The sequence below is a fragment of the Ornithorhynchus anatinus genome, chromosome 14 (assembly GCF_004115215.2).
Source record: "Ornithorhynchus anatinus isolate Pmale09 chromosome 14, mOrnAna1.pri.v4, whole genome shotgun sequence".
NCBI classification, from domain to species: Eukaryota; Metazoa; Chordata; class Mammalia; order Monotremata; family Ornithorhynchidae; genus Ornithorhynchus; species Ornithorhynchus anatinus.
The window spans coordinates 26,621,218-26,647,325 of NC_041741.1; the positions used below are offsets into that span (position 1 = coordinate 26,621,218).

Below are 26,108 nucleotides of genomic sequence, written 5' to 3' on the forward strand. Positions count from 1 at the left end.
TCTAGAATTCTGCCTTTTCCATGGTAGGTCAGTCTTTGTTTTTTTAACAGACCAAGTTATTGATAGATTCAATAAGATATAATTTCTTTATGAAAGCTATTTCTATACATGTAGGTGGAAATATAGTTAATATTTAAAGTGAGCATTACTGATATTGTGGCAATGTAAAGATTCTGGCTAGAATTTATTGTGTTTGGAGCAGGGTCCAGGTCTGAATTTGACAATTTTGTATTCACCCTAGAGCTGATGCTCAGCATATAGAAAGTGCCCAATAATGAACAAGTTTTCATTTATAAGAAACACATATATATGACAACAAAGAATTATAAACTCATAATTAGGAGCAACAGCATGGCTTAGTGGATAGAGCACAGGACTGGATTCTAATCCCTGTTCTGCCTCTGTGTGCTGTGTGACCTTGGGCAAGGCACTTCAGTTCTCTTTACCTCAGTTCCCTCAGCTGAACAATGGGGATTTAATACTTGCTCTCTCTCCTGCTTAGAATGTGTGCCCCATGTGGGACCTAATTATCATATATCTACTCCAGAGCTTAGTACAATACTTTATAGTGAGAACTTAACGAATAAGCGCTTAGTACAGTGCTTGAATATGGTTGAATGAATGAATAATGCAATGATTAATAGTAGCAGTATGCAAAATGCTTCAATATTTAATGATCAGAAGAAACACAGACTGATTTTATTTTTAGTTCCTTGAGGATAGGGATCATTTCTACCAACTCTATTGTACTGCACTCTTCCAAGTGCACACAGTAAGCACGCGGTAATTACAATTGATTTATTGATTGAAAATTGCTGTGATGTCTTTGCATTTACTTGGTTAGTGACCTGGAGCAAGTTGATTAATCAATTTGTGTCCAAATTCCCATTCATGAAAAATGACTAAAAAAACTAATTTTGCTCTTTGGCCTAGTGAAAAGCACACTGGACTTTTAGCTTTTCAAAAAGTATCATTCACCACGAAATATTCCCCCACTGCTCGTGCACCATTGTGGTTATGCTCTTCTTCCAAGCTGCGAACACTCACATATTTACGTTGTTTTGCTGTTGATTTATCGGTGAACTATGGGTCAATATGTGTCTCCTCACTTTCCCCATTAGATTACAAAGATTTTGGGGGGCTGGGATCATGCTTTGTATGTTTCCTAAATCTCCGGGTGTACTGAAACATGGGTGGATGAACAATAAAAGTGTTCTAACAAAAGATGATAAAAACTGTGGCAAAATTGGCAGAACCTTAAACTACATTTCAAAATCTCACAGCATTATGAATCATAACCTGTGATGCAAAATATGCTATTTCAGAACTTCAGAGTTGTCTGACCTGAATTTCTTATGTCTAACCCCTTCACTAGTACAGAGCTTGGCACACAGTGAACATTTTATAAATACTTCTAATTATTACTTGCAGTCATGCTATCTCTGACGGGGCTAGCCTAGAAGCAGCGTGGTTCAGTGGAAAGAGCATGGGTTTGAGAGTCAGAGGTCATGGGTTATAATCCTGGCTCCACCCCTTGTCAACTGTGTGACTTTGGGCAAGTCACTTCACTTCTCTGTGCCTCAGTTACCTCATCTGTAAAATGGGGATCAAGACTGTGAGCCCCACGTGGGACAACCTGATCACCTTGTATCCCCCCCAGTGCTTAACGTAGTAGGCGCTTAACAAATGCCATCATTATTATTATTATTTCAGAATGTGGCTACCGGAATAACTAATTCATTTGCTATGTCGATATTTGTTTCTGAATTGTAAAATATGACCTGGAATCAATCCAGATATTTTGGGGTGATTAGAATCTTCCAGTTATTTGAGAGGAGACAAGCTTAAAGAAACAGGATTTCCCTGTGAAAGCCACTACCTTAGAGGTCACTGCATGTATTCCTTCCTTTGTGGGACTTTTAAAAGGCACCTTACTCTCATGAGTTCAAGGCAATTTCATAGCTCAAAGGGCAATAAAGAAGAAAGAGGAAAAGAAAAACAAAGCAGAGTGGAAGGGCATTGAAGGATAAAGGAGAAGGAGCAATAGCAAATTAAGTTGGAAATAGTCGATCTGCTTGCAGAATTTCAGTGGGAAATTCCACACCTTTTTTCCAAAGAGCTCTGTTATGCACTTTAGAGACAATTGGACTCTTTTTTTCACTGATTTTAGTAGCTGAAATGAAGTGAAAATTATGTTCTTTAGGAAGAAGAAACTCAAAATGCCCTAATTCTTCACCTTATTCACAAAACCTCTGTAATCATGGTGGATATAGCAATATATTTTTAAAATTTTATTCTGCATTTGTATGCACAGTTACTCTTTGGTTAGTAGAAGCAGAGACATTACAATTTTTATAGCGATTTGACATTCAAGAAACAAGAAATTCAAGGGATTAAATGATACCGTCTTCCTTATTGAGTGACATTCATGGCTGTCAAACAATCATTTTATACTGAAATATTGAATGCTATTATTCTGTGTAGTCCTGAGCCTTCAATTTTAGAGACATGCATTTGAGACAGCTATATTACATTTATTTGAATATCTAGTGTTCTTTGACTTCCTTTCAGTCAAGTTTTTATATGCCAAAATATTAGTAGAGATAGTAATTAAGCTCTTATTGTATTCAATACACTGTACTATGTGCTGGGAAAGAATAAACCCAGTCCTTGGCCCTCAAGTGTTCACCCTGTGGATTATGGAGGACTTTTATCTGATTATCTGATTATTTTCACCAAACGAGGTTAGTTGTGTTTATTCATTTATAGTGTTGTGGATTGCTTTTGTTGCCATTGATAATTTAGGCCACTGCTTCATCTTTTTTGATGCCAGTCATTATCATAGTCCATGTTTATTAAAGTTGTATATGTGGTGAACACTCTTCAAGAACCTTTCAATGGCCCCATAATAACAATAAAATAAATGTTATTTAAGTACTTAATGTGTACCAAACGCTGTACTAAGTGCTGAGGTAGAAACAGGATAATCTGTCCTATATGGGGCTCACTGCCTAAGTAGGTGAGAGAACAGGTATTGGATCCTATTTTGCAGATGGGGAAACTGAGACCCGGAGAAGTTAAGTGATTTGCCCCAAGTCACACAGCAGGAATAGGGCGGAAAAGGGATTAGAACCAAATTGTACATTCCAAGCGCTTAGTACAGTGTTCTGCACATAGTAAGCACTCAATAAATACTATTGAATGAATGAATTAGAACCCAGGTCCTCTGACACCCAGGCTCTTTCCGCTAGACCTTGCTGCTTTGAAGAAAGCTTGGCACATTTTGCTCTATCTACCAAGTCTTATTCAGTTGAACTCCTACAAGATGATATGGCAGATGGATGGTTTTTAATGGCTACTGCTTGATCGGCTCACAGTTGAAATTACTAGGTTACCCAATCTTCCAAGCAGGGGTTGGAGTCCGGAAAGTAGAAGGTGGGATTTTCTGTGAAGCTTCATAGAAGGAAGGGACTTGTGCACTGGAGTGGATTGGGTAATAATAATAATGATGGTAATTGTTAAGCACTTACTATGTGCCAAGCACTATTCTAAGCGCTGGGGTAGATACAGGGTAAGCAGGTTGTCCCACATGGGGCTCAAAGTCTTAATCCCCATTTTACAGATGAGGTAACTGAGCACAGAGAAGTTAAGTGGCTTACCCAAGGTCACACGTTGGACAAGTGGTGGAGACAGGATTAGAACCCACGTCCTCTGTCTCCCAAGCCCACGCTCTTTCCACTAAGCCACGCAAGCACTGTCCTCTGAAACCCAAGCGTGTCCGTCAGCCAGTCACTCGTATTTATTGAGGACTTACTTTGTCCAGAGCACTGTACTGAGCACTTGGGAGAGATCAATAGAACAATAAACAGACACATTCCCTGCCCACAGTGGGTTGGTGAAGCCGGAGCTGTGGGGATAGGGGAGCTTCTCTCCACTTCTCTGCCCGGTGCCCGGATTCTGGAGTGGGAAAGCAGCCCAAAGATGGACAGCGGTGCAGAAAGACAAGAAAGCAGGGAAGCACCTATGGCCACACAATTGAATGGACTTTGTATGTGGGTAGTTTTATAGGGTCAGTTAGTCAGGAAAGAGCACGGGCTTGGGAGCCAAGGGTCATGGGTCGAATCCCAGCTCTGCCACTTGTCAGCTGTGTGACTGTGGGCAAGTCACTTAACTTCTCTGTGCCTCAGTTCCCTCATCTGTAAAATGGGGATTAAGATTGTGAGCCTCACATGGGACAACCTGATTACCCTGTATCTACCCCAGTGCTTAGACAGTGCTCTGCACATAGTAAGCGCTTAACAAATACCAACATCAATCACCATCGTAACGATCGGACCTGCGCGTAAGTAAATTCGCATACTATTAACTTCTTTTTACTTTGTTTTGAAATAGAGACTGGCAAGGGATGAGAAGGAGCGTTTTCTCCCCTCACATAGATCTGTGCAATTCTTCAGGAAGTTTAGAAGAGAAAATGAGAAACAAAGCTTATGCCCCTTCATTTGTGTTTTTACGGCCGATCTGTGAAAATGGAAACAATAATTTGTAAATTAATATAAAGAGCTTTGTTTTAACTCCGATTCAAGTAAGTAGTGAGGATCAATTCTGAAGGAGAAACTTGTCAATTTCCTTCGCAGTGAACCTTGATCGCTTCATCTTAGTTCAGTCATGTTTAGAAAATCTAAACAAGCTGCATGATTACTCTAGGAAGCATGGAATGACGTCTTCAAATTAGTACCATCTGTGGGTAGAAAAAAGATTGGATTTTTTTAGTCATTCTTGAAGAATGGAAATCTGATTCTCCATGCTAATGTTGGTGTAATCCTGCTTGAATCTGTAACCCAATAGGGCTCTTGTTTGAAATAGTCTGGTCCAACATGCAGTCCATCAAAGCAAGAAGATGCTGTAATCAGTGAGGGTCACTGTTGCCATTTGGAAGTGCACTCTAAATAGCCTCATTTTTATATTGCTAATACAGCCTTTGTGTAACTATGTACTTGAGATTGATCTATTTAAATGATTGATCAGGTTAAATGGATTCTACCTAATTATTCAAAGGAATTGGTCAGTCAGCATAAATTTTTTGTAGTATTTGTTAAGCGTTTTCTGTGCGTCAGGCACTGTACTAAGCGCTGGGATGGGTAAAAGCAAATGGAGCTGGACACAGTCCCTGTCCAACATGGGACTCACATATGAGGTAACAGAGGCACAGAGAAGTGAAGTGACTTTCCCAAGGCTACACAGCAGACAGGTGACAGAGCTGGGATTAGAAGCCATGACTTTCTGACATCCAGGTCTATGCCCTTTCCACCACGCCATGCTGCTTGTCTAATAATCGCCATATGGGGAATCATTTTCATATATATAATTTGGCATGTATATACAAATATGTAGGCATATTTACAATTTATAAGATATGTTGATTATTATCATTATCTTAAATAAAATCCCCATTTTACAGGTGAGGTAATTGAGGCACAGAAAAGTTGAGTTGCATGCCCAAAGTCACACAGCATTCTAGCGGTGGAACCAGGATTAGAACACAGGTCCATCTGACTCCCAAGCCTGAGTTATTTCCACGGGGCCACACTGCTTCCCATTTCTTCTAAAATATTATTAGGCATTTGTACAGTAGAGTTTTTAGGTAAATTAAAATAAAATATTTTAAAAGTCTGGCCAATTAGAAACCCTGTCTACCAACTCTGTTGTTGAACTCTCCAAAGTGCTTAGTACAGTGTTCTGCACATTGTAAGCACTCATTAAGTACCACTGAATGACTTATGGACAGAAACCTACCCAGTAATTATTATACATTAATCCCTTAATGTATTTATTGTTGTGTGATGCATTTTATTCCATTTGAAGGATTTTTTTCACCCTGTAAAAGAATCAATTTAGGAAATTCTCTGATCAAGTTGGTATTTATGCTAAATTTTATTTAAGGAAATGATCATAATCAACATGGTTTATAGATTGGAATACATAAGAAAATGTTTCCTATATGGCCATTATTAGACAAGCAGCATGGAAAGAACACGGATCTGAAAGTCAGAATGACATGGGTTCTAATTCTAGTTCTGCTGCTTGTCTGCTGTGTGACCTAGGGCAAATCACATGTATTCTCTGTGCCTCAGTTCCATCATCTATAAAATGGGGATTAAGACTGTGAACGCTCTGGGGGACAGGGGCCGTGTCCAACCTGATTAGTTTGTGTCTACCCCACACTTAGAAAAGTTCCTGGTATACAGTAAGCGCTTACCAAATATCACAATTATTATTATTATTAGGTATGTTCAAGTGTTAATGATTTTGTGTATTCAACATTATCAATGTTGAATGTGCTTTCAGTTTCATTTTAAGAGTGCTATTAAGTTAATGGGAATATAGGATTGAATTAGGCTTTTTTCAAGACAGTCAAAAAGACCTTCCTTAACTTACTCTTAACTTAGAGAAGCAGCGTGGCTCAGTAGAAAGAGCACGGGCTTGGGAGTCAGAGATCATGGGTTCGAATCCCAGCTCCGCCACTTGTCAGCTGTGTGACTGTGGGCAAGTCACTTCACTTCTCTGTGCCTCAGTTACCTCTTCTGTAAAATGGGGATCAAGACTGTGAGCCTCACGTGGGACAAACTGATTACCCTGTATCTACCCCAGCGCTTAGAACAGTGCTCTGCACATAGTAAGCACTTAAAAAATACCAACATTACTAGGCTAATCTGAGCACCATATTCAAAAGGGCCTTACCAGCGCATTCTGTTCTGTGATCACGGTCCACGTCTTTTTCCCTACCTGCCCTCTCCCAATGCTTTCTGTGAGTAATCAATCAATCAATGATATTTATTGAGTGGTTACTGTGTGCAGAGCACTCTACTAAGTGCTCGGGCGAGTACAATACTACACCCTTGGTAGATTTATTCTCTGTAAGCTTGTTACGGACAGTGAATGTGTCTGCTAATTCTGTTGTATTGTCATAATAATAATAAGTATGGTATTTAAGTGTTTACTATGTGCCAAGCACTGTTCTAAGCACTGAAGTAGATACTAGGTAATCATGTTGACTTAAGTGGGGCATTTTACATTGTACGGATGAGGTAACTGAGGCACAGAGAAGTTAAGCGATTTGCCCAAAGTCACACAGCAGACAGGTGGTGGAGCCGGGATTACAACCCACATACTCTGATTACAACCCACATCCTCTGACTTCCAAAGCCATGCTCTTGCCACTAGGCCATACCGCTTGTACTCTCCTAAGCCCTTATTACAGAGCCCTTCACATAGTAAGTGCTCAATAAATACTATCGATTTGATTGAAAGAGCTTACGGTCTAGAGTAAAGGGGAACCAGGTACGAGAGTGTGGATATCACGATGCAAACCATCACCACTACTGCAAAAACAATTCCATCATATATCCTACTGATGGTAGGACACGCCTTTCCCTTTTAAGAAATGCTCACTCTAAGAGGCCAAAGAAAGTGTTTTACCATATTTTAAAGATACAGTAATAATAGGCTGCTCTCTCCCAAGAGCTTGTAGTACAGTGTTCTGCACATAGTAAGCACTCAGTGACTACCACTGATTGATTGATTAGTGCTTCAGCCTCAGAGAAGCAGTGATTGCCCATCCACTTCTGCATCAAGCAGAAACTTCTCACCACGTGCTTTAAAGTACTCACCTCCTACCTTACCTCTCTGATTTCCTACAACCAAGCCCACACATTTCACTCCTCTCTTGCCAACCTATTTACCGTACTTCAATCTCATCTTTGACCTCTCGCTCACATCCACTCCCCTTAGCTGTAAACCTGTTGTGAGCAAGGAATGTGTCCATATAACTCTGTTATATTGTCCTGTCCCAAGTGCATAGTGCAGTGTTCTACACACAGTAAGTACACTAGGAATATGATTGACTGAAGCACAGAAAAGTTAAGTGACGTGTCTAAGGTCACACAGGCTAGTGGCAAAACTAGGATTAGGACCCAGAACTCACCTCCTCCAGAGGCCTTCCCAGACTGACCTTCCCTTTTCCCTCTGCTCCCTCTGCTGCCTCTCTATCCCCCCTTCACCTCCCCTCAGCTAAGCTTCCCATTTCCCCCCCTTTCCCTCTGTTCCTCCCCCTCTCCCTTCCCCTCCCCGCAGCACAGTGCTCGTCCACCCATTTGTATACATTTTTATTACCCTATTTATTTTGTTAATGAGATGTACAACCCCTTGATTCTATTTATTGCTATTTTTTTAATGAAATGTACATCCCCTTGATTCTATTTATTGCTATTGTTTTTGTCTGTCCGTCTCCCCCGAATAGACTGTAAGCCTGTCAGTGGGCAGGGACTGTCTCTATCTGTTGCCAATTTGTACATTCCAAGTACTTAGTACAGTGCTCTGCACATAGTAAGTGCTCAATAAATACTATTGAATGAATGAATGAATGAATGCAGTTAGGGAAGGTATGATATAACAATTTAATAGGCACATTCCCTGCCCACAAGGGGCTTAATGTCTGGAAGGGGAGACAGATATTAGTATATATAAATGAATTTTGGCTTTATACAGAAAGGCTGTGGAGCTGGGACGGGGGATGAAGAAAGGGAATAAGTCAGGGCGATGCAGAAGGGAGTAGAAGAAAAGGAAAAGAGGGCTTAGTCAGGGAAGGCCTCTTGGAAGAGTTGTATGTTCAAGAGAAGCAGCGTGGCTCGGTGGAAAGAGCCCGGGCTTGGGAGCCAGAGGTCATGGGTTCGAATCCCGACTCCGCCGCATGTCAGCTATGTGACTGTGGGCAAGTCACTTCACTTCTCTGTGCCTCAGTTCCCTCTATCTGTCAAATGGGGATGAAGAATGTGAGCCTCACGTGGGACAACCTGAGGACCCTGTATCTCTCGCAGCGCTTAGAACAGTGCTCTGCCCATAGTAAGTGCTTAAAAAATACCAACATTATCATTATTATTAACTCCTGGGCCTGTGTCTTTTCCATTAGGTGACACTACCTTGTGGTGTTTAATGTAATTTTGATGATCTCTCCTAGTCATTTTGGCAGCCACTATCTATTCGACATTACCAATGTAGCCATGAACCCTAGAAAGCTGCTAATAAAATCCTGGATTTTCTCAATCAGTGAGTTCAGAAGAAAGAACAAGCTAATATATAGCATAGAGTATTGGGAACATATCAGGAGGGAATACTTGAATAACTTATTGATACAACTTAATATACATATGTCCACTAGTGCTGAGGATAGGAGTAAAATACCCAAATTCTATGTGTGACTGTTGAATTGGATGCAATTGGAGGTGCTGTGAATTAAGTGAGGAGTGATTCCTATAGGAGGGGTATCGTTTTATGGATATCCCATTTGATGCCACATTGGGACCCGTTATGGTCATTCAATAGTATTTATTGAGCACTTACTATGTGCAGAGCAATGTACTAAGCGCTTGGAATGTACAAATGTCTGCCTCTAAGAACATGCCCTTTGTCATTCCACTTTATTCCTTTGCCTATCCTTGCAGCCTTGGAAAAGGTAGCCTAATAATGGTAACTGTGGCTTTTGTTAAGTGCTGGGATAGGTACAATATAATCAGATCAGACACAGTCCCTGTTCCACGCAGGGATCAAATAATTCAGCAACAACATTGAATTTTTCAAAAATGGATCATAATTATCTTCACGTCATCTTGTAAGTGCTTTGTCCTATGGATCTGGGGGCTTTACATGATATTGCTGTCAACTTTTAGACTTGGGAGAATTTCCTAGAAAGTTGGAATTGTATTCTGACACCAAGTCCTAGATGGCTTCAAGCATGGTTGCATAGGAAAGATTAAAAAAGACTGACCCTAATATATATTTCTGCTTTACTCCATTGCTGCTGGAGAAAAATTCCTTTCCATACAGAGACATGGTCATTATAAAATTGTCAGAGATGGGCCAAGACAATTAGAAATGTGGTTTTTTTTTAAATAAATGAAGAAACAAATATATTTTCCGCTGTTACTTGACTTACTCGTCTACCAGATTTTCATTACCATCTACTGAGCCAATTGTACTTTATTAGTATGTCTCATTGGCTACTGCATTAAATCTTTCAAACTACTTTCAAGGGCATCTTCAGAAGCAATGTAATTTTCAGTCAGAGAGTAATTTAGGTGCTGGGTGTCTCTATATAAGAAAACATAGCATTTGATTATGAGGATAATTTGTTAGAAATACTGCTGGGAGATGTCACTGAACTGAATATATGGTATCCTGTGGAGTTTTCATCATCACAATTAGTAATTCATGAAATTAATATTTGTTTTTGAAAGATGCTTTTCTCTGAATATGTTTTGACTACCTTTGATATAACAGAAAATATTGAAATTGCATCTGATGCATGAGAACAGAGATTACAAGAGGCAACTGTTTACATTCATTCTGATCAAGACATTTCTTAATCAATCCAACTTATTTGAGTGCTTCATGTGACCATTTTAGTTTAAGTTTTTAAAAATCAGTCATTCAATTATTCATATTTATTGAGTGCTTGCTGTGTGTAGAGCAGTGCACCAAGTGCTTGGGAGAGTACAACATAGCTGAGTTGGTAGACACATTCCCTGCTCATAGTGAGCTTACAGTCTAGAGTAGGAGACAACCATTAATTTGAATAAATTACAGGTACATGCATAAGTGCCATGAGGCTGAGGGAGGGATGAATAAAGGATTTAAATCCAAGTGCAAAGGTGATATAGAAGGGAGGGAGAGAAAAGGAATTGAGGACTTAGTCAGGGAAGCCTACTCAGGGGAGATGTGCTTTTAATAAGGCTTGGAGTTGAGGAGAGTGATCATCTGTTGGATATGAAGAGGGAGGGCATTCCAGACCAGACGGAGGACATAGGCAAGAGATCGGTGGTGGGGTAGTTGAGATTGAGGAGCAGTTTGTAGGTTGGCATTAGAGGAGCCAAGCATGTGAACTGGGTTGCAGTAGAAAATCATTGCGGTAACATAAGAAAGGAAAAGGTGATTGAGTATTTTAAAGCCTAGGATAAGGAGTTTCTGTTTGGTAAGGAGATGGATGGGCAACCACATGATGTTCTTGAGGAGTGGGGAAACATAGACTGAACGTTTTTGTATAAAAATGATCCTTGCAGCATAGTAAAGTATGGATTGGAGTGGGGAGAGACAGGAGGCAGGGAGGTCATCTAGGAGGCTGAAGTCCGAATCAAGGTAGAATAGAATAAGTGCTTGGATTGATATGGTAACAGTTTGGATGGAGAGAAAAGGTTGGATGTTAGTGATGTTGTAAAATTTGAACTGAATGGATTTGGTGACAGATTGAATATATGAGTTGAATGAGGGCAATGGGTTGAGGATAATACCAAGGTCATGGGCTTGTGAGACAGGGAGGATTGTAATACTACCCCCAGTGATAGGAAGATCATGGGGAGGATAGAGCTTGGGTGGGAAAATAAGGAGTTCTGTTCTGGACAAGGTACATTTGAAGTGATGGTGGAACATCCAAGGAGAGATGTTCTAAAGGCAGGTGGAAATGTGAGATTGTACAGCAGAGAGATCAGGACTGTAGATGGAGAAGCAGTGGGAGTTTGAATCCTGGCTCTGCCACTTGTCAGCTGTGTGACTGTGGGCAAATCACTTTTCTTCTCTGTGCCTCAGTTACCTCATCTGTAAAATGGGGATTAACTGTGAGTCTCACGTGGGACAACCTGATTACCCTGTATCTACCCCAGCGATTAGAACAGTGCTCTGCACATAGTACGCCCTTAACAAATACCAACATTATTACATTATTATTTTTTAGGAATCATCCACATAGAGACAGTCCTTGAAGCCATGGTAGTGAATGAGTTCTCTTAGAGTGAATGTAGATGGAGAATAGAAGGGGCTGCAAAACTGAGGAGCTACCTCAATTAGGGGTGAGAGGAAGAAAAGAAGCCAATGAAAGAGGCCGAGAATGAGCAACCAGAGAGAAAGGGAGGAGAACCAGGAGAAGACAGTGTCAGGAAAACAAAGTTGGATTATGTTTCCTGGAGAAGTGGGAAGTTGACATTGTCCAAGCCCGCTGAGAGGTGGAGGAAGATTAGGATGGAGACTGCTGGATTTGGCATGAAAGAGATTATTGGTACTCTTTGAGAGTGCAGATTCTGTGGAGTAAAGTAGGTTGGAAGTGAGATTGGAAGGGGTTAAGGAAGAATTGGAGAGAGGAACTGGAGAGGGGTCAAAGACAACTCGACCAAGAGTTTGGAAAGGAATGGTAGAAGGGAGATAGGATGATAACTGGAGGGAGCTGTGGGGTCAAGGGAGGATTTTTTTTAGGATAGGGGAGACATAAGTATAATTTGAAAGCAGTGTGGAAAACACCACTGAAGAGTGAACAGTTGAAAATGGCAGTCAGAGAGGAAAGAAAGGAGAGGGCAGGTGCTTTGATAAGATGCTAAAGAGATGGATTGGAGGCACGGGTGGAGGGGGTGGATTTTAAGAGGACAGGAGATTTTGTCCTGAGATGCTGCTGGGAAAGATGGGATTGTTGAAGAAGGGGCAATAGGAGGGAGGAACTGGAGAGCAGCAGGGGAGATTTTAGGGAGATCATGCCTGATGGTTTCAATTTTCTCAATAAATTGCGTGTCCAAGTCATTAGGGGCAAGAGATGGGGGAGGCACGGGGGAGAGGGGTTGGAGGAGGGAGTAAAACATCTCAAACAGCTGGTGAGAACAATGGGCATGGGAGTCAGTAAAAGTGGAGGAATACTTTTGCCTGGTAGTAGAGTGGGCACAGTTAAAATAGGCAAGGAAGAACTTGTAGTAGATGAGGGCAGCTAGATATCTGGATTTCCGCCAGCAGCGTTCTGTAGTTCGTGCACGGGAGTGAAGGAAGCAGGTTGGGGAGGTAATAATGGAATTTATAAGGCATTCTGCTAAGTACTGGGCTAGATCTCAATAATCAGTTAAGCCACAGCCCCAATCTCACAAGAGGTTTACAATCTAAGAAGTGGGGAGAGTAGGTATCCTTTCCCCCTTTACGAATGAGGAGTCTGTGGCTCAGAGAGTTTAAGGGAATTGCCCAGGGTCACACTGCAAGTTGATCCATGGCACAACTGGGTTTAGAATCTAAATCTCCTGACTCTCAGCTCCATTCTCTTTCCACCATGCTGCTTTTTATGTGCATATGTGTGTGTGTGTGTGTGTGTGCATGCACATGCACACTTTGAATAACTCCATCCAATGCGACTAAACTGTCTTTTGCACTGTCATGTTTTTGATATTGGCTTTAAAATTAAGCTGCCTGTGATCACAGCAATCCAGAAGAATCAAAGGAAAACATAGATACCTATATTGTTTTCAGACAGTAGCTAGAGTTGTGACATTTCATCAGCGTGCTCTTCATTGATGGTCAGTATGCTCTGCATTCCTACGTACATGAGAACATTGCTGTTTTCATTCAGAAAGACACATCATTTTCACTGAATGTCTCTGAGCTCTTTGCCTTGCCCACTCACTGCCCTGTTGGGAACATGACTGGCAGGACTGAGATCCAATGATAATTTCAGCAGGTTGCGCTCTCACAAACCATTAGCACCTCAATCAATTCCTTTGCATAGGTTCTCGGTCCTGAAGTATTCATGACTAGACCAAAGGTCATCTGTTGTTTACAATGAAGACTTCAATCATCATCATTTTAGAGGCAACATGGCATAGTGGGTAGAGTGCGAGCCAGGAAGTCAGAAGGTCATGGGTTCTAATTCCACCTCTGCCACTTGATGGCTGTTTGACCTCGGGTAAGTCACTTCACTTCTCTGTGCCTCAGTTACTTCATCTGGAAAATGGGGATTGAGACCATGAGCCCAGTGTGGGACAGGGATTGTGTCCAACCTGATTTGCTTGTATCCACCCCAGCACTTAGTACAGTACCTGGCACATAGTAAGTGCTTAACAAATACCACAATTATTATTATATTGAGTTACAGAAACATATATGTGGTGATAAAGGGAGAGAGTGGTGATTAAAGCTGGGGAGTCTTGAATTCCCAGTGGACTATTTAATGTTGGCCTATCATCTTCCTTGTAAGCACATGAAAGTTTTTTGGCACACCTCTATTTACCAAGAAAGGTTTTCCACATTAAACAGTACTGAACAATATTAGTCAACTTGAGTAATGCAGACGAGAAGCAGCTTGGCCTAGTGGAAAGAGCATGAGACTAGGAGTCAAAGGACCTGTGTTCTAATCCCAGTTCTGCCACTTGCCTGTTGTGTGACTTTGGGCAAGTCACTCACCTCCTCTGTGCCTCAGTTGCCTCATCGGCAAAACCAATCATATTTATTGAGCAGTTACTGTGTGCAGAGCACTGTACTAAGCACTTGGTAGAGTACAATACAACGGAGTTGGTAGACAGTTCCCTGCCCACCCTGATCTTAAGGGTTCTAAGACTTGTTCGCCCTCCTACTTAGATTTTTAGCCCCATTTGGCACTTTGTATCTTGTATCTTATCTTGTATCTACTTCAGTGCTTAATATATCCATCTATTCATTCAAGCATATTTATTGAGCACTTACTGAGTGCAGAGCAACAGTAAACATTACAATGAGACACATTCCCTGCCCACAAGAAGCTTACAGTCTTGACACATAGTAATAACTTAACAAATACCCCTATTAGTATTGTCGTTATTACTATTATTATTATTATCCAGACATTCATTCATTCAGAAGTATTTATTGAGCACTTATTATGTGCAGAGCACTGTACTAAGCGCTTGGAATGTACAATTCGGCAACAGATAGAGACAATCCCTGCCCACTGACGGGCTTACAGTCTGATCTTTAGAGGACCAGGGCATCTCCATCCCAGCTGCTTCTTACTTACAAAATCTCATTCTTTCCCCATTAAGCCTTTGACGTAGTTTGTACTTTCATTCAGCTCAGCCCAGGTCAGCTTAACCCTACTCAGGGATTCAGAGGTTGTGGGGATTTGGGCATCCTTGAACAAGCTGGCTTTCATCCCCACTTTTTCTTTTGTTCCTGACCTGGGATGATGTTTCAACGGAAGCAAGATGTTGTTTTCCTACCCAGCCTGGCCATGGCTTTCCAAGCTCACTGTACATTAGATACAACTTCTTGGCTGTCTGGCAACTGTAAAACATCATTTGAAAAGGTGCCCATTCCCCACTAGAAACAGCGACCTAAAGTGAGTTCAAATGGAGACTAAGGGGAGGTGGAATAGAGGGATGCTCTTACCTCTTCCTTGGTTCCCCAAGGAATAATGTTCTATATCGGGTACGTTCTAATTAAATGTTAAATGTTACCCATTAGCAAATTATAATTCAATCTGTAAACATGTGGAAAAGGAAAACAATCGGGTTCAAATAAATAAATACTGATTGCCAGTCTGCGATGTGTCACTCTTCCACTGGAAATCGTTCAGTCAGATTTATTGAGCATTTACTGAGTGCAGAGCCCTGTATTAGGTGCTTGGGAGACAAAAATAAAGACACTCCATGTGGACAACTTCCCGGCCCACGGTGAGCTTACCAAGAATGCGATTCAGAACTTGAAGAATTACAAAGCTCCTGAGCTGGACGATATACTTTCTGAGCTGTTATAAACTAGTATATGAAACATGTAAGAGAAAATGCTCCCATCAGTTGACAGCATGGGCTGAAGTCAGTTTATTAATTACTGGGAAAATGTCACAAGACTTCACACATCATTATCACCATATTCAAGAAGGAAGAGATTGTTGACCCAGAAGCTATAGTGGAATCTTATTACTCTTTAGTGAGGTAGAGTTCTCCTGAACCATTTACTGAATAATATCATTTATCACGTACCATAAGATAATCAGAGAAGCAGCGTGGCTCAATGGAAAGAGCCCGGGCTTTGGAGTCAGAGATCATGGGTTCAAATTCCGGCTCTGCCGCTTGTCAGCTGTGTGACTGTGGGCAAGTCACTTAACTTCTCTGTGCCTCAGTTCCCTCATCTATAAAATGGGATGAAGACTGTGAGCCTCACGTGGGACAACCTGATTACTCTGTATCTTCCCAGCGCTTAGAACAGTGCTCTGCACATAGTAAGCGCTTAACAAATACCAACATTATTATTATTATAAGATGCAAGGTGTCACAGTGGAAAAAGCACAGGCCTGGGAGCCAGAGGATCCGGATTCTAATCCTGACTCTGCCACTTGCCTGCTGTGTGACCTTGGGAAGTCATTATCCTCCCTATGCCTCAGTTCCTTCAACTGCAAAATGGGGATTTTATAACTTTTCTCCCTCCTGTTTAGACTGTGAGCCTCTTGTGGGACCTGATTATATTTTAACTATCCCAGCATTTAATATAGTGCTTGGTACATAGTAAGCACTTAAAATATTATTATTATTACTACTACTATTATTATTATTATCAGAATTCCACTTTGGCATCAGATGACCATGGGGCTCAGAGGATGTCTTTACCGCAATTCAGATAGGAGAAATTCAGGGCCTCTTTGTGGTATTTATAAATGATCAATCCATGATATTTATTGCATTCATATTATGCATAGAGTACTGTACTAGAGAAGCAGCACGGTGAGGTGGATAGAGGACAGGCCTGGGAGTCAGAGGTCGTGGTTCTAACCCCAGCTCCACCACTTGTCTGCTGGGTGACCTTGGGCAAGTCACTTCACTTCTCTGTGCTTCAGTCACCTCATCTGGAAAATGGGGATAGAGACTGTGAGCCCCATATCGGACAGGGATTGGGTCCAACCCAATCTGCTTGAGCCCCACGTGGGGCAGGAGAGGAGAAACAGTCTTCTGACAGAGTAACCCAAAATGTTGTATGTGATGTCATTATGATATGCTCTGTGAACATGCAGCACAATGAAGTGATATCTTGTGAAATCATGCATACGTAGCACTGTGTAATGTTGTCTCAGTAATAATTATTGAGCACCTCCTGGGGGCGGAGTACTGAACTAAGCGCTTGGGAAAGTTCAGTGACATAGAGTTGATAGACATGGTCCCTGCCTATAAGGAGCCTACCATCTGCAGGGACAGATAGAAATTAAAATAAATGATAAATAGGGGAAATAGTGAACTATAAGGATATCTCCATCTTGGGTTGGTCAAGTATATGAAGCTGGCCCTGATCTCCTTTAAAGCAACAAGGAAATCTGAAAGTTGGTGTCAGACTAGCCTCGCCATCAGAGAGACTAACTCAGTTTAACAGGCTGAGAGCCTTATCACAATTCTTGAATCACATATAGGAACTCCTACACGTTGTGTTCAGTGCTCTGAAAGCAAACACACAAGACAAGCAGATGATTGGAAACAGCTTCTCAGAAGAATCCGAGTATTAGAACTGACAATTAGCATAGAGAAGCCCAAGGCATTTTACAAATCTGCCATCAAGGATAGACAGCAGTTGCACAGAGTTAGCTGCTATAATTGAATTATTTTGGTAGCATCCTGTCCAGCAATTCATGGATAGAAAGGGGGATAGCAAATTAAAGGAATAAGGACAGTGTATCCATGGGGAATCTTAAATAATAGAATGTAATACCAGCCTGTTATCAAGCTTCTGACCAAACTCAGGATACACAGGGCAGTTGTTATAAACCTTCTCTGTTGCTGGGAGACCTGGATTTGCCCTAGCACCACATTTGACTTCTAGTAATCAGAATTGGGGTGACTGTCTCGGTGAGGGAAAAAGTATCATTAGGAATGTTGTCTTTGATCCTGAGGCTAACTGTATATAAATCGGTCATCGTGAAGAACAAAGTTAGGGAGAAAGTCATGATTCATTTGTTATGGATTTTTGAGATTTCCTTCTTAATTTATGAGTGTCATGGGTTCATTTCAGCAGTGACTTTTACAAATTTAGGTGAGGGAAGGAATACTTTTATTTCTGTTTTGAGATTATGTCATGGGGAGAATTTTAGTTTATTTCCATGGGGAATGTGACAGAGAAACATGGAAATTGCAGAGAATTGCAATCATTTATAAAATCATCAGGTGGTCCCAGTGTAGTTAAGTATGATATTAGCATACAGTTTACATGAAATTATTACCTCTCATAGTTATTATTTCACAGTTTCTCTTTCCTGTATCTTTCATTTTATCCCGTACTCTATCCCAATGTTGCACACTTAGACTTTGTCTTCAGGATGCGAGAACAAGAGGATAAAACAACACAGCATGTTTACCATATAGTACCTATCGCTCATGGTATTGGTTCACTGGATAAATTCTTGTCACTAAACAAGATCTCATGTGCTCCAGTGATGGAAAGAATTCTGCTGGCTTAAAATAAATATGATATGCAAAGTACTGTATGTTCATATGCACGCACACAGATGAAAACAATTTGTTCTTTGCTTATGCCATGATCGTCTTACTAGATTTCTGACTTTCTATACAGTTTAAATCACCTTTACTGATTTAAAAAGTAATATATTTGTTTTTTTACGCACCCTCATGAATATGTATTTTTCCTCCACATACATTTAAACTATAACAATTTACAGGGTTTAGAAAAATGCTATATGACCACTGGGTATTTCCTGGAAAACTGCATTCTAAAGATTCTAAATGATTCTAAAGGATTCTAAATGACCTAAAGATTCTAGGTCATTTGAGATTTCCTGAAAGAAAGGAAGGTCCCAAATGGAAGGAATGACACACAAGCATTGGTGCTATTCAAAATTTTGTTTTTATCCAACCATATATCCTGTTAACTGTGTACATGTGCAATATTTTCTTAAATTAGAATGTAATAGTGAATTTAATACATAGGTAATGGACAATCTCTTAAAATTAGAGGTAATGGAACTAATTTTGCTTTGTATTTGCAGAGAGATTTTTATAAAATGTCTGATGAACCTAATTATATCCTGTTTAATTTTGTATGTTTTAATTTTCAGTTCCCAGTGCTCCCAGAGATATTGCTTTTTCCGACATCCAATCAACTAGTGTAACTTTGACCTGGCTCAAACCTGAAACTATTCTTGGCTATTTTCAAAACTATAAGATCACTATACAATTGAGATCCCTCCACTGTGATGACTGGGAATCTGAAGAATGTGTTGAATATCAGGAAAACCAATACCTGTCTGAAGTTGACTTTGAAGAGGAAACAGTACATGGACTAAAGAAATTCAGATGGTATAGATTCCAAGTAGCAGCGAGCACAAATGCCGGTTATGGAAACAACTCAGTTTGGATTTCTACACAAACTTTACCTGGCTGTAAGTGACGTTTTAAAACATTCTTCAGTATATGTATACACACACATACACGCTCGCACACGACACACACACATTCACACACACACATAAGAATATACATATATGTCTATGTATAAGTATATATATATATATATATATGTATGTAGAAGAACATATATATATATTCACTCTGGCCTTCGCTTTAACCATATCCCAAATGGTGGAATGTATGTATCATGTTTTTGGAGCTTTGTTATGGTGATTATCAGTGCTCTTTATTAAGTATAACAAAATTTTTGTGGCTGTTTTACAATGGGAATCCCTTCAAAGGCACATTAAAATTGTTTTGATTGCTTCAGGACTTCCCAGTGCTAAACTCAGGCACAGAAAAATATGCACATTGAGAAAATATGAATGTGGGTGGAACCGTGTAAGTGGGATTCAATCTTTGTTCCCTTTTAGCTTTACAAGATTTTCCTGCTAGGCTGTAATTAGTTTGGGACAGTTCTTGAAAGTTTTAGATTAAATCCTGTAACTAACGCAACAAAATGGCCTTCTGAACATTTTGCTGAATTGCAGCATGACACTGAACTCATCTCCCGTTACCCCGTGATCCATTTATGTGCTTGATAAATGGCTGTCAGTCCAAGCAACATGAATTCAGTAATAGCCACTGATTAAAAAGTTTCACTCTCTTTATCAACAAAAAACTGTTAAGGTACTTACTCGAGGGTAATAGAGAAAAACAGATGTATAGTTTTGACTTTCTGAGTGTGTCTGATACTCTATTTGGGAGAATAGAATAGTCCCTAATAGCACATCTTAGCCATCTCTTTAACTTCATGCACCTCATTTTCCCAAATCATATTCTTATTCCTGAGGCCAAAATGTTCCAGACGTTTTGCCTCTGCTTACCTTTCCTTTCATGTTTCCTGGCAATGCTTTAATTTAATTATTATAAAAAAGCAGGGGGAAGGAACAGTGAAAATTTTCTTTGTACGTGTCTTTGTCCAGCTATGGATGGGTGAGTTTGATGCACATGTCCAATCCTCTTGAAGTGGATACATGTTTTTCTCATCCTAGAGCAGAGAGAGCCTGCCAAGCATTTTTCTAAATTGGGCATAGAACAGATTGAGGGATGGGAATGGGCAGTCATGAGCTGTTCAGTGATGACACATACCCCGATAGTTCTCCATCATGGCTCTTTATCGAGTCATTCTCTTTACATTCTCAAAACTGTTCATCAGCAGTGAGTGGGTAGAGAAAGTAAACTGTGGGGGTCTACCCGACCCAATACAGTGAGCTGCACTTGGTTGCTGCAGGTAATGAAGCAGCGTGGCTCAGTGGAAAGAGCACGGGCTTTGGAGTCAGAGGTCATGAGTTCGAATCCCAGCTCTGCCACTTGTCAACTGTGTGACTGTGGGCAAGTCACTTCTTCTCTGTGCCTCAGTTACCTCATCTGTAAAATGGGGATTAAGACTGTGAGCCCCACGTGGGACAACCTGATTCCCCTGTGTCTACCCCAGCGCTTAGAACAGTGCTCGGCACATAGTAAGCGCTTAACAAATACCAACATTACGATTATTGATGAGACATTTTAAAAGGGGCCTCTTTGTTTCATTGGAATCTATATCTGAGTAACCTTACAATAGATGCATGACACACTAAGCAGGTAGTCATCAAATACATAGCTAAGGCATGTATTGAAATTTGGTTAGTATGGTATACTTTGCTTCATCCTTGGGAAGTACAAAATAAAGATAGAACATGTTCCCTGTCCTCAAGGAGTTTACATTCCAATGGAGGAGAGAGCTATAAAAATATAACTTGAGTTGTCCAAATGAATAATTCAGGGCACAATATATATACATGAGTGCTATGGCAGGTGTAATCATTCTCTGAATTGTATGACCGTTTATTGGTTCAAAGATTAGGGATTCATAATCCCTAAGAGATTGGTTTGGAAAAAAGAGAATGGAGGATATTGACAAGGTAAGGAGTATTACGTTAAACAAGAAATTTGAAAAGTAAGAGGAGTCCTGAGCGCTCTAGAAATATTTTACTTGCAGTCAGTGCGGAAGGACGTCAGTCACATCAATTTCTTCAGAGATAATGAGGCCAAAGAGAAATCTGCACCAGATGCCGCAAACGCAAATTGCATACAACAAGGGATGACCCTTTTATGGTTCCAGTTTGTCTGGGACCATCCCATTGGCCTTTTTATCTGCGCTCGTATTCCTAGATGAACTTCACCGTCATTGTTTTATATTGGAAAACAAAGGACATATATACACATTTGTGTGTGAGAGTGTGTATGTTGTGTGTATGTATTTATGTATTTACATAGACCTGCACATATATATGTATATATATCAATCGTATTTATTGAGTGCTTACTTTGTGCAGAGCGTTGCATTAAGCACTTGGGAGAGTACCATATGTGTGTATGTGTGGGTATGTATATACATATATACATATATATATTTATATAACTATGTATATTAGTATACACAGAGAAGCAGTGTGGCTCAGTGGAAAGAGCCTGGGCTTCGGAGTCAGAGGTCATGGGTTCAACTCCCTGCTCTGCCACTTGCCAGCTGTGTGACTGTGGGCAAGTTACTTCACTTCTCTGTGCCTTAGTTACCTCATCTGTAAAATGAGGATTAACTGTGAGCCTCACGTGGGGCAACCTGATTACCCTGTATCTCCCCCAGCGCTTAGAACAGTGCTCTGCACATAGTAAGTGCTTAACAAATACCAACATTATTATATTATTTTTAGCCTACTTGCACACAGAATCTCACTGATCTTCAATATTTTGCACTTAACAAAGAAGGGAATAAACATAGCCAAGTGAAGTGACCTGAAAAAAGAAAAGTTGTTTAGAGATTAATGATTAAGAAAAAAGCCATGTATCTGGTATTTTGTCGCAAAGTGAGGGTGCAAAAATCATGATCAATCTTATTTTTAAAAATATTTTTAAAAATTATTAAAAATGAACATCAGCAACAAAGGACTCTAACAGAAGAAATTGAATGCATTCTGTGCTAATCCATTTGGTTATGCAGGTTTCTTTTTTTAGGCTTCTTATGGTACGTGTTAAGCACTTGTTGTGTACCAGGCACTGTAGTAAGCACTGGGGTAGATATACGCTAATATGGTTGGACACAGTCCTTGTCCCTCCTCACAGTCTTAATCCCCATTTTATATATGAGGTAACTGAGACAGAGAGAAGTTAAATGACTTGTCCGAGGTCACACGGTGACAAGTGGCAGAGCTAGTCTCATGTCTGTGCTCTATCCACTAGACCATACTGCTTCTCAATTGAAATGACCACATTTTGTTTAACAAATTATCAGGAATTTTGTGGGTTTTACACAGATGGAAAGACAAGACATTTTTGTTTAACCTAAATGGTCATTTTAATATTCCAGAGTAGAGAGTTCATCTAAAGTTATGAAAGGAGTTCAAAGGAAAATTAACTTTTGGAAAAGCTATATTTAAGGACTCAAACTTTTAGATGTCCAGGATCAAGTGTAGACACCATCAAAATTAAAATATGATTTAATGATAGAAATTTTCTATTGAGAGCAGATTTTTTACCAAGCTTGGAGTCTTCAAACTTACTGGTTTGAATGAAATAATGGTGGAAATTGGAAAGGGAGAATAATTGGTAGGATCCCTGTCCAGTGTAGAGTAGAAGTATTTATAGTTTAAAGGACCTGTACATCTTGAGAGAGAGAAGTTTAGGTGTGAAATGTGGTGTGAAAAAAAAATCTGATGTGAATCTATTATGGACCACCAAGACTGGAAGACAGAAACAAGGGAAAATTCCTGGAGCAACACTTGAGGTTGTGAACACCACAGGATACCATACTCATGAGGAATTTTAACTACCCAAACATCTGTTGGGTAAAAAATTCAACAAAACATGTCTCATCAAAGAAGTTTCTAAGGAATGTAACTTCATGATCTAAAAAGGAGAGAATCCAAACAGAAAGAAGTTGTCCTAGAGCTTTCTATTTTGTTGAGGACAAGAAAAAAAGAAGTATCAAAAGAATTATTTATGGATATTAATAATAGCCATACTTTAAATTAGAATGTAGTAGAACCATACAATAGAGGTAACTCTTTAAAAATCCTGGAGATGAGATGACCCCTTCTCTGGAGGAACTACAATATAAATTCAAAAGATAAATGCAAAGAGGTGCATCAATTGACTTATTGAAAAAGAAAAATACACAACCAGAAAAGCCTCATTCTGTCGTTCCACCTCCAGGAAACCCGAGAAGGATCTATTTGCTGCCGCCAGCGGTGAGATTGGAAATGATTTACTCTGGGAACATTAGCTGTATTCCTATTAAATCATGTAAATGCTATAAAATATTTCCATTCAGAGGGCGTTAGAGGGCCTGTTCTGGATTCCCATGCACTTTTTGACTTCCCACCTTGCCCCTGACTTTGATCACTCTTCTGGGAGAAGGCACCTCAGCTAAATCCTTCCACATTAGAAAAGCTTTACTTGCATTCTACCATCATTTCCCATGGAAGCTCAATTTTAAATAATCAGAAACATCATCTTATTCTTTCCTCATGGGAATTTTGCCTTTTCAAATAAGCCTCACCCAATCGTTCCATGTTTTAGTTTCTCTACTCTTTTCAAATCTTCAGCTTCTCTTTCTATTCAGTAGTTCTGTGATTTTCCTCCTATTGCGGCTCTATGAGAAATTTAGAATAACTCAATACTTTTGAATGCCAATGTTATATTAAATTCCAAGTGATTGATAGCATCACAAAGAATGAAATGATGAAAAGAACCTGGTAAAGACTTTTTTTTTGGTTACCAATTCCAATGCACAAAAAAACTGATAAAATTTTAAAATTGAAAGAGGTATTGAAAAAACATCTTGATTTAGGGTCAGCTGTGACCCTCCACTGACATCCTAACCCCTCCAGGTACCTGCTGTGTGGCCTTGGGCTAGTCACTTAACTTCTCTGTGCCTCAGTACCCTTATCTGAAAAATGGGTGTTCAATACTTGTTCTCCCTCCTACTAAGAGTGGGATTCCCTTGTGTGGCTTGATTACCTTTTATCTACCCCAACGCTTACCTCACTCCTTAGTACATAGTAATCTCTTAACAAATATCACTATTATTCTAACTTGAAAATAATCAGGCAGCTTGAGAATAAATACCAAGACATCTCTGTCGATATCTAAGCACAGATAGACCCATATAATGGCAACCTAAACATTTAAGCTGGATTCCAAATGAGTTTTCTGACATTACTCTACAGGCGTCTATGGATGCGAGGAAACTCAATAATCGAGAAATCCATCCACAGTGAGTGGTGTAAAACATTAAATGAAATCTCTTTCTATTCAACAAAAGGTTACAGGAGCAAACTCCCTAGCCACCAAGAGACACTCTGGCGGTTGGTTATCAGATTTAGAAAAGTCTTTCCTCTTTAAAAAAAAAAAAGTCAACCCTATTCCTTGAGTTGTCTGTGAAAGCAGCGTGCTTACTCAGGGAAAGCAATCCACTGGTTCAGCTGAGATAACTCAGAAAGGGATCCAGAATGTGTCTCAGGCAGTGGGTAATGGTGGTGGTAAGCAGGAAAGAGGTAAGTGTCTTTGCCAGGGTTCGATAGAATCCATGCTTTCATCATGTAAAGGTGTAAGCTCATTGCGGGCAGGGAACATGTCTCCCAACTGTCATATTGTATTCTCCCAAGAGCTGAGTACAGTGCTCTGCACACAGTAAGTGTCCAATAAATATGATTACCTGATTGATCTGAAGCTTGACCATTCCCTGCCAGTTCTTCGCCACCCCATTCAAAACTACTCATTCCTCTTGTGAATCAGATTGTTCTTCCCACTTCATAATTTGATCTTTATGAATCAATCAGTAGTATTTATTGAGTGCTTACTATGTGTAGAGCACTGTACTAAGCACTTATGAGAGCACGGTACATCAGAATTAGCAGAGGTTTCCTGCCCACAACTAGCTTACAGTCTAGATGGGGAGAGTCCATCCTTCCATTCTTTTCATATCGTGCCCACTTGGCCTCTCTGATGTTTTCATGTTTCATAAGTCTGTACCTATCTTTCCCCAGTAACAGTTCTCTATTGTTACCATCTCTGGCACAAGCTGCATCTCCCTGCTGTGACCTCTTAAGCCTTTATCAATCTATCAATTGTACATGAAGACTTACCATGTGCAAAGCACTGTAGCGTGGCCTAGTAGAAAGAGCATGAGCCTAATTCAGACTCAGCCACTGGTCTGCTGCGTGACCTAGGGTAAGTCACTTCACTTCTCTGTGCTTCACTTTCCTCATCTATAAAATGGGGATTAAAACTGTGAGTCCTATGTGGGACAGGGACTGTGTCCACCCTGATTATCTTGTATCTACCCCATTGCTTAGTACAGTGCTTGGCACATAGTAAGTGCTTAACAAACGAGAAGCAGCGTGGCTCAGGGGGTAGAACCAAGGCTTGAGAGTCAGAGGTCATGGGTTCTAATTCCGGCTCGGCTGCTTGCCAGCTGTGTGACTTTGGGAAAGTCACTTCACGTCTCTGGGCCTCAGTTACCTCATCTGTAAAATGGGGATGAAGCCTGTGAGCCCCATGAGGGACAACCTGATCACCTTATATCCCCCCAGCTCTTAGAACAGCGCTTTGCATATAGTAAGCGCTTAACAAATACCAACATTATTAAATACCCCAATCATGATGATGATGATGATGATGATGAGAGTACAATATAACAAAGTTGGCACCTACTAAACTATATAACAGAGGTGGTAGTTACTCTCCCAAGTGCATAGGACGGTGCTCTGTACACAGTCAATGCTCAATGAATATGACTGATTATTAATTAATTATTCAATGTATAGCAATTAACTTGAGTTTATGCTTTATGCTGAACACTTA

The 26,108-nt window shown here is 40.2% G+C and overlaps 1 protein-coding gene across 1 annotated transcript in view; it reads left to right on the plus strand.

The window, feature by feature from the left end:
* Positions 1–26,108, plus strand: part of PTPRQ (protein tyrosine phosphatase receptor type Q) — a 231,912-nt gene that overhangs the window by 128,923 nt on the left and 76,881 nt on the right. The window contains exon 43 of the mRNA XM_039914120.1: positions 18,875–19,198. Within this exon, the coding sequence (XP_039770054.1) occupies positions 18,875–19,198 (324 nt within the window). The remainder of the gene's footprint in view (positions 1–18,874; positions 19,199–26,108) is intronic.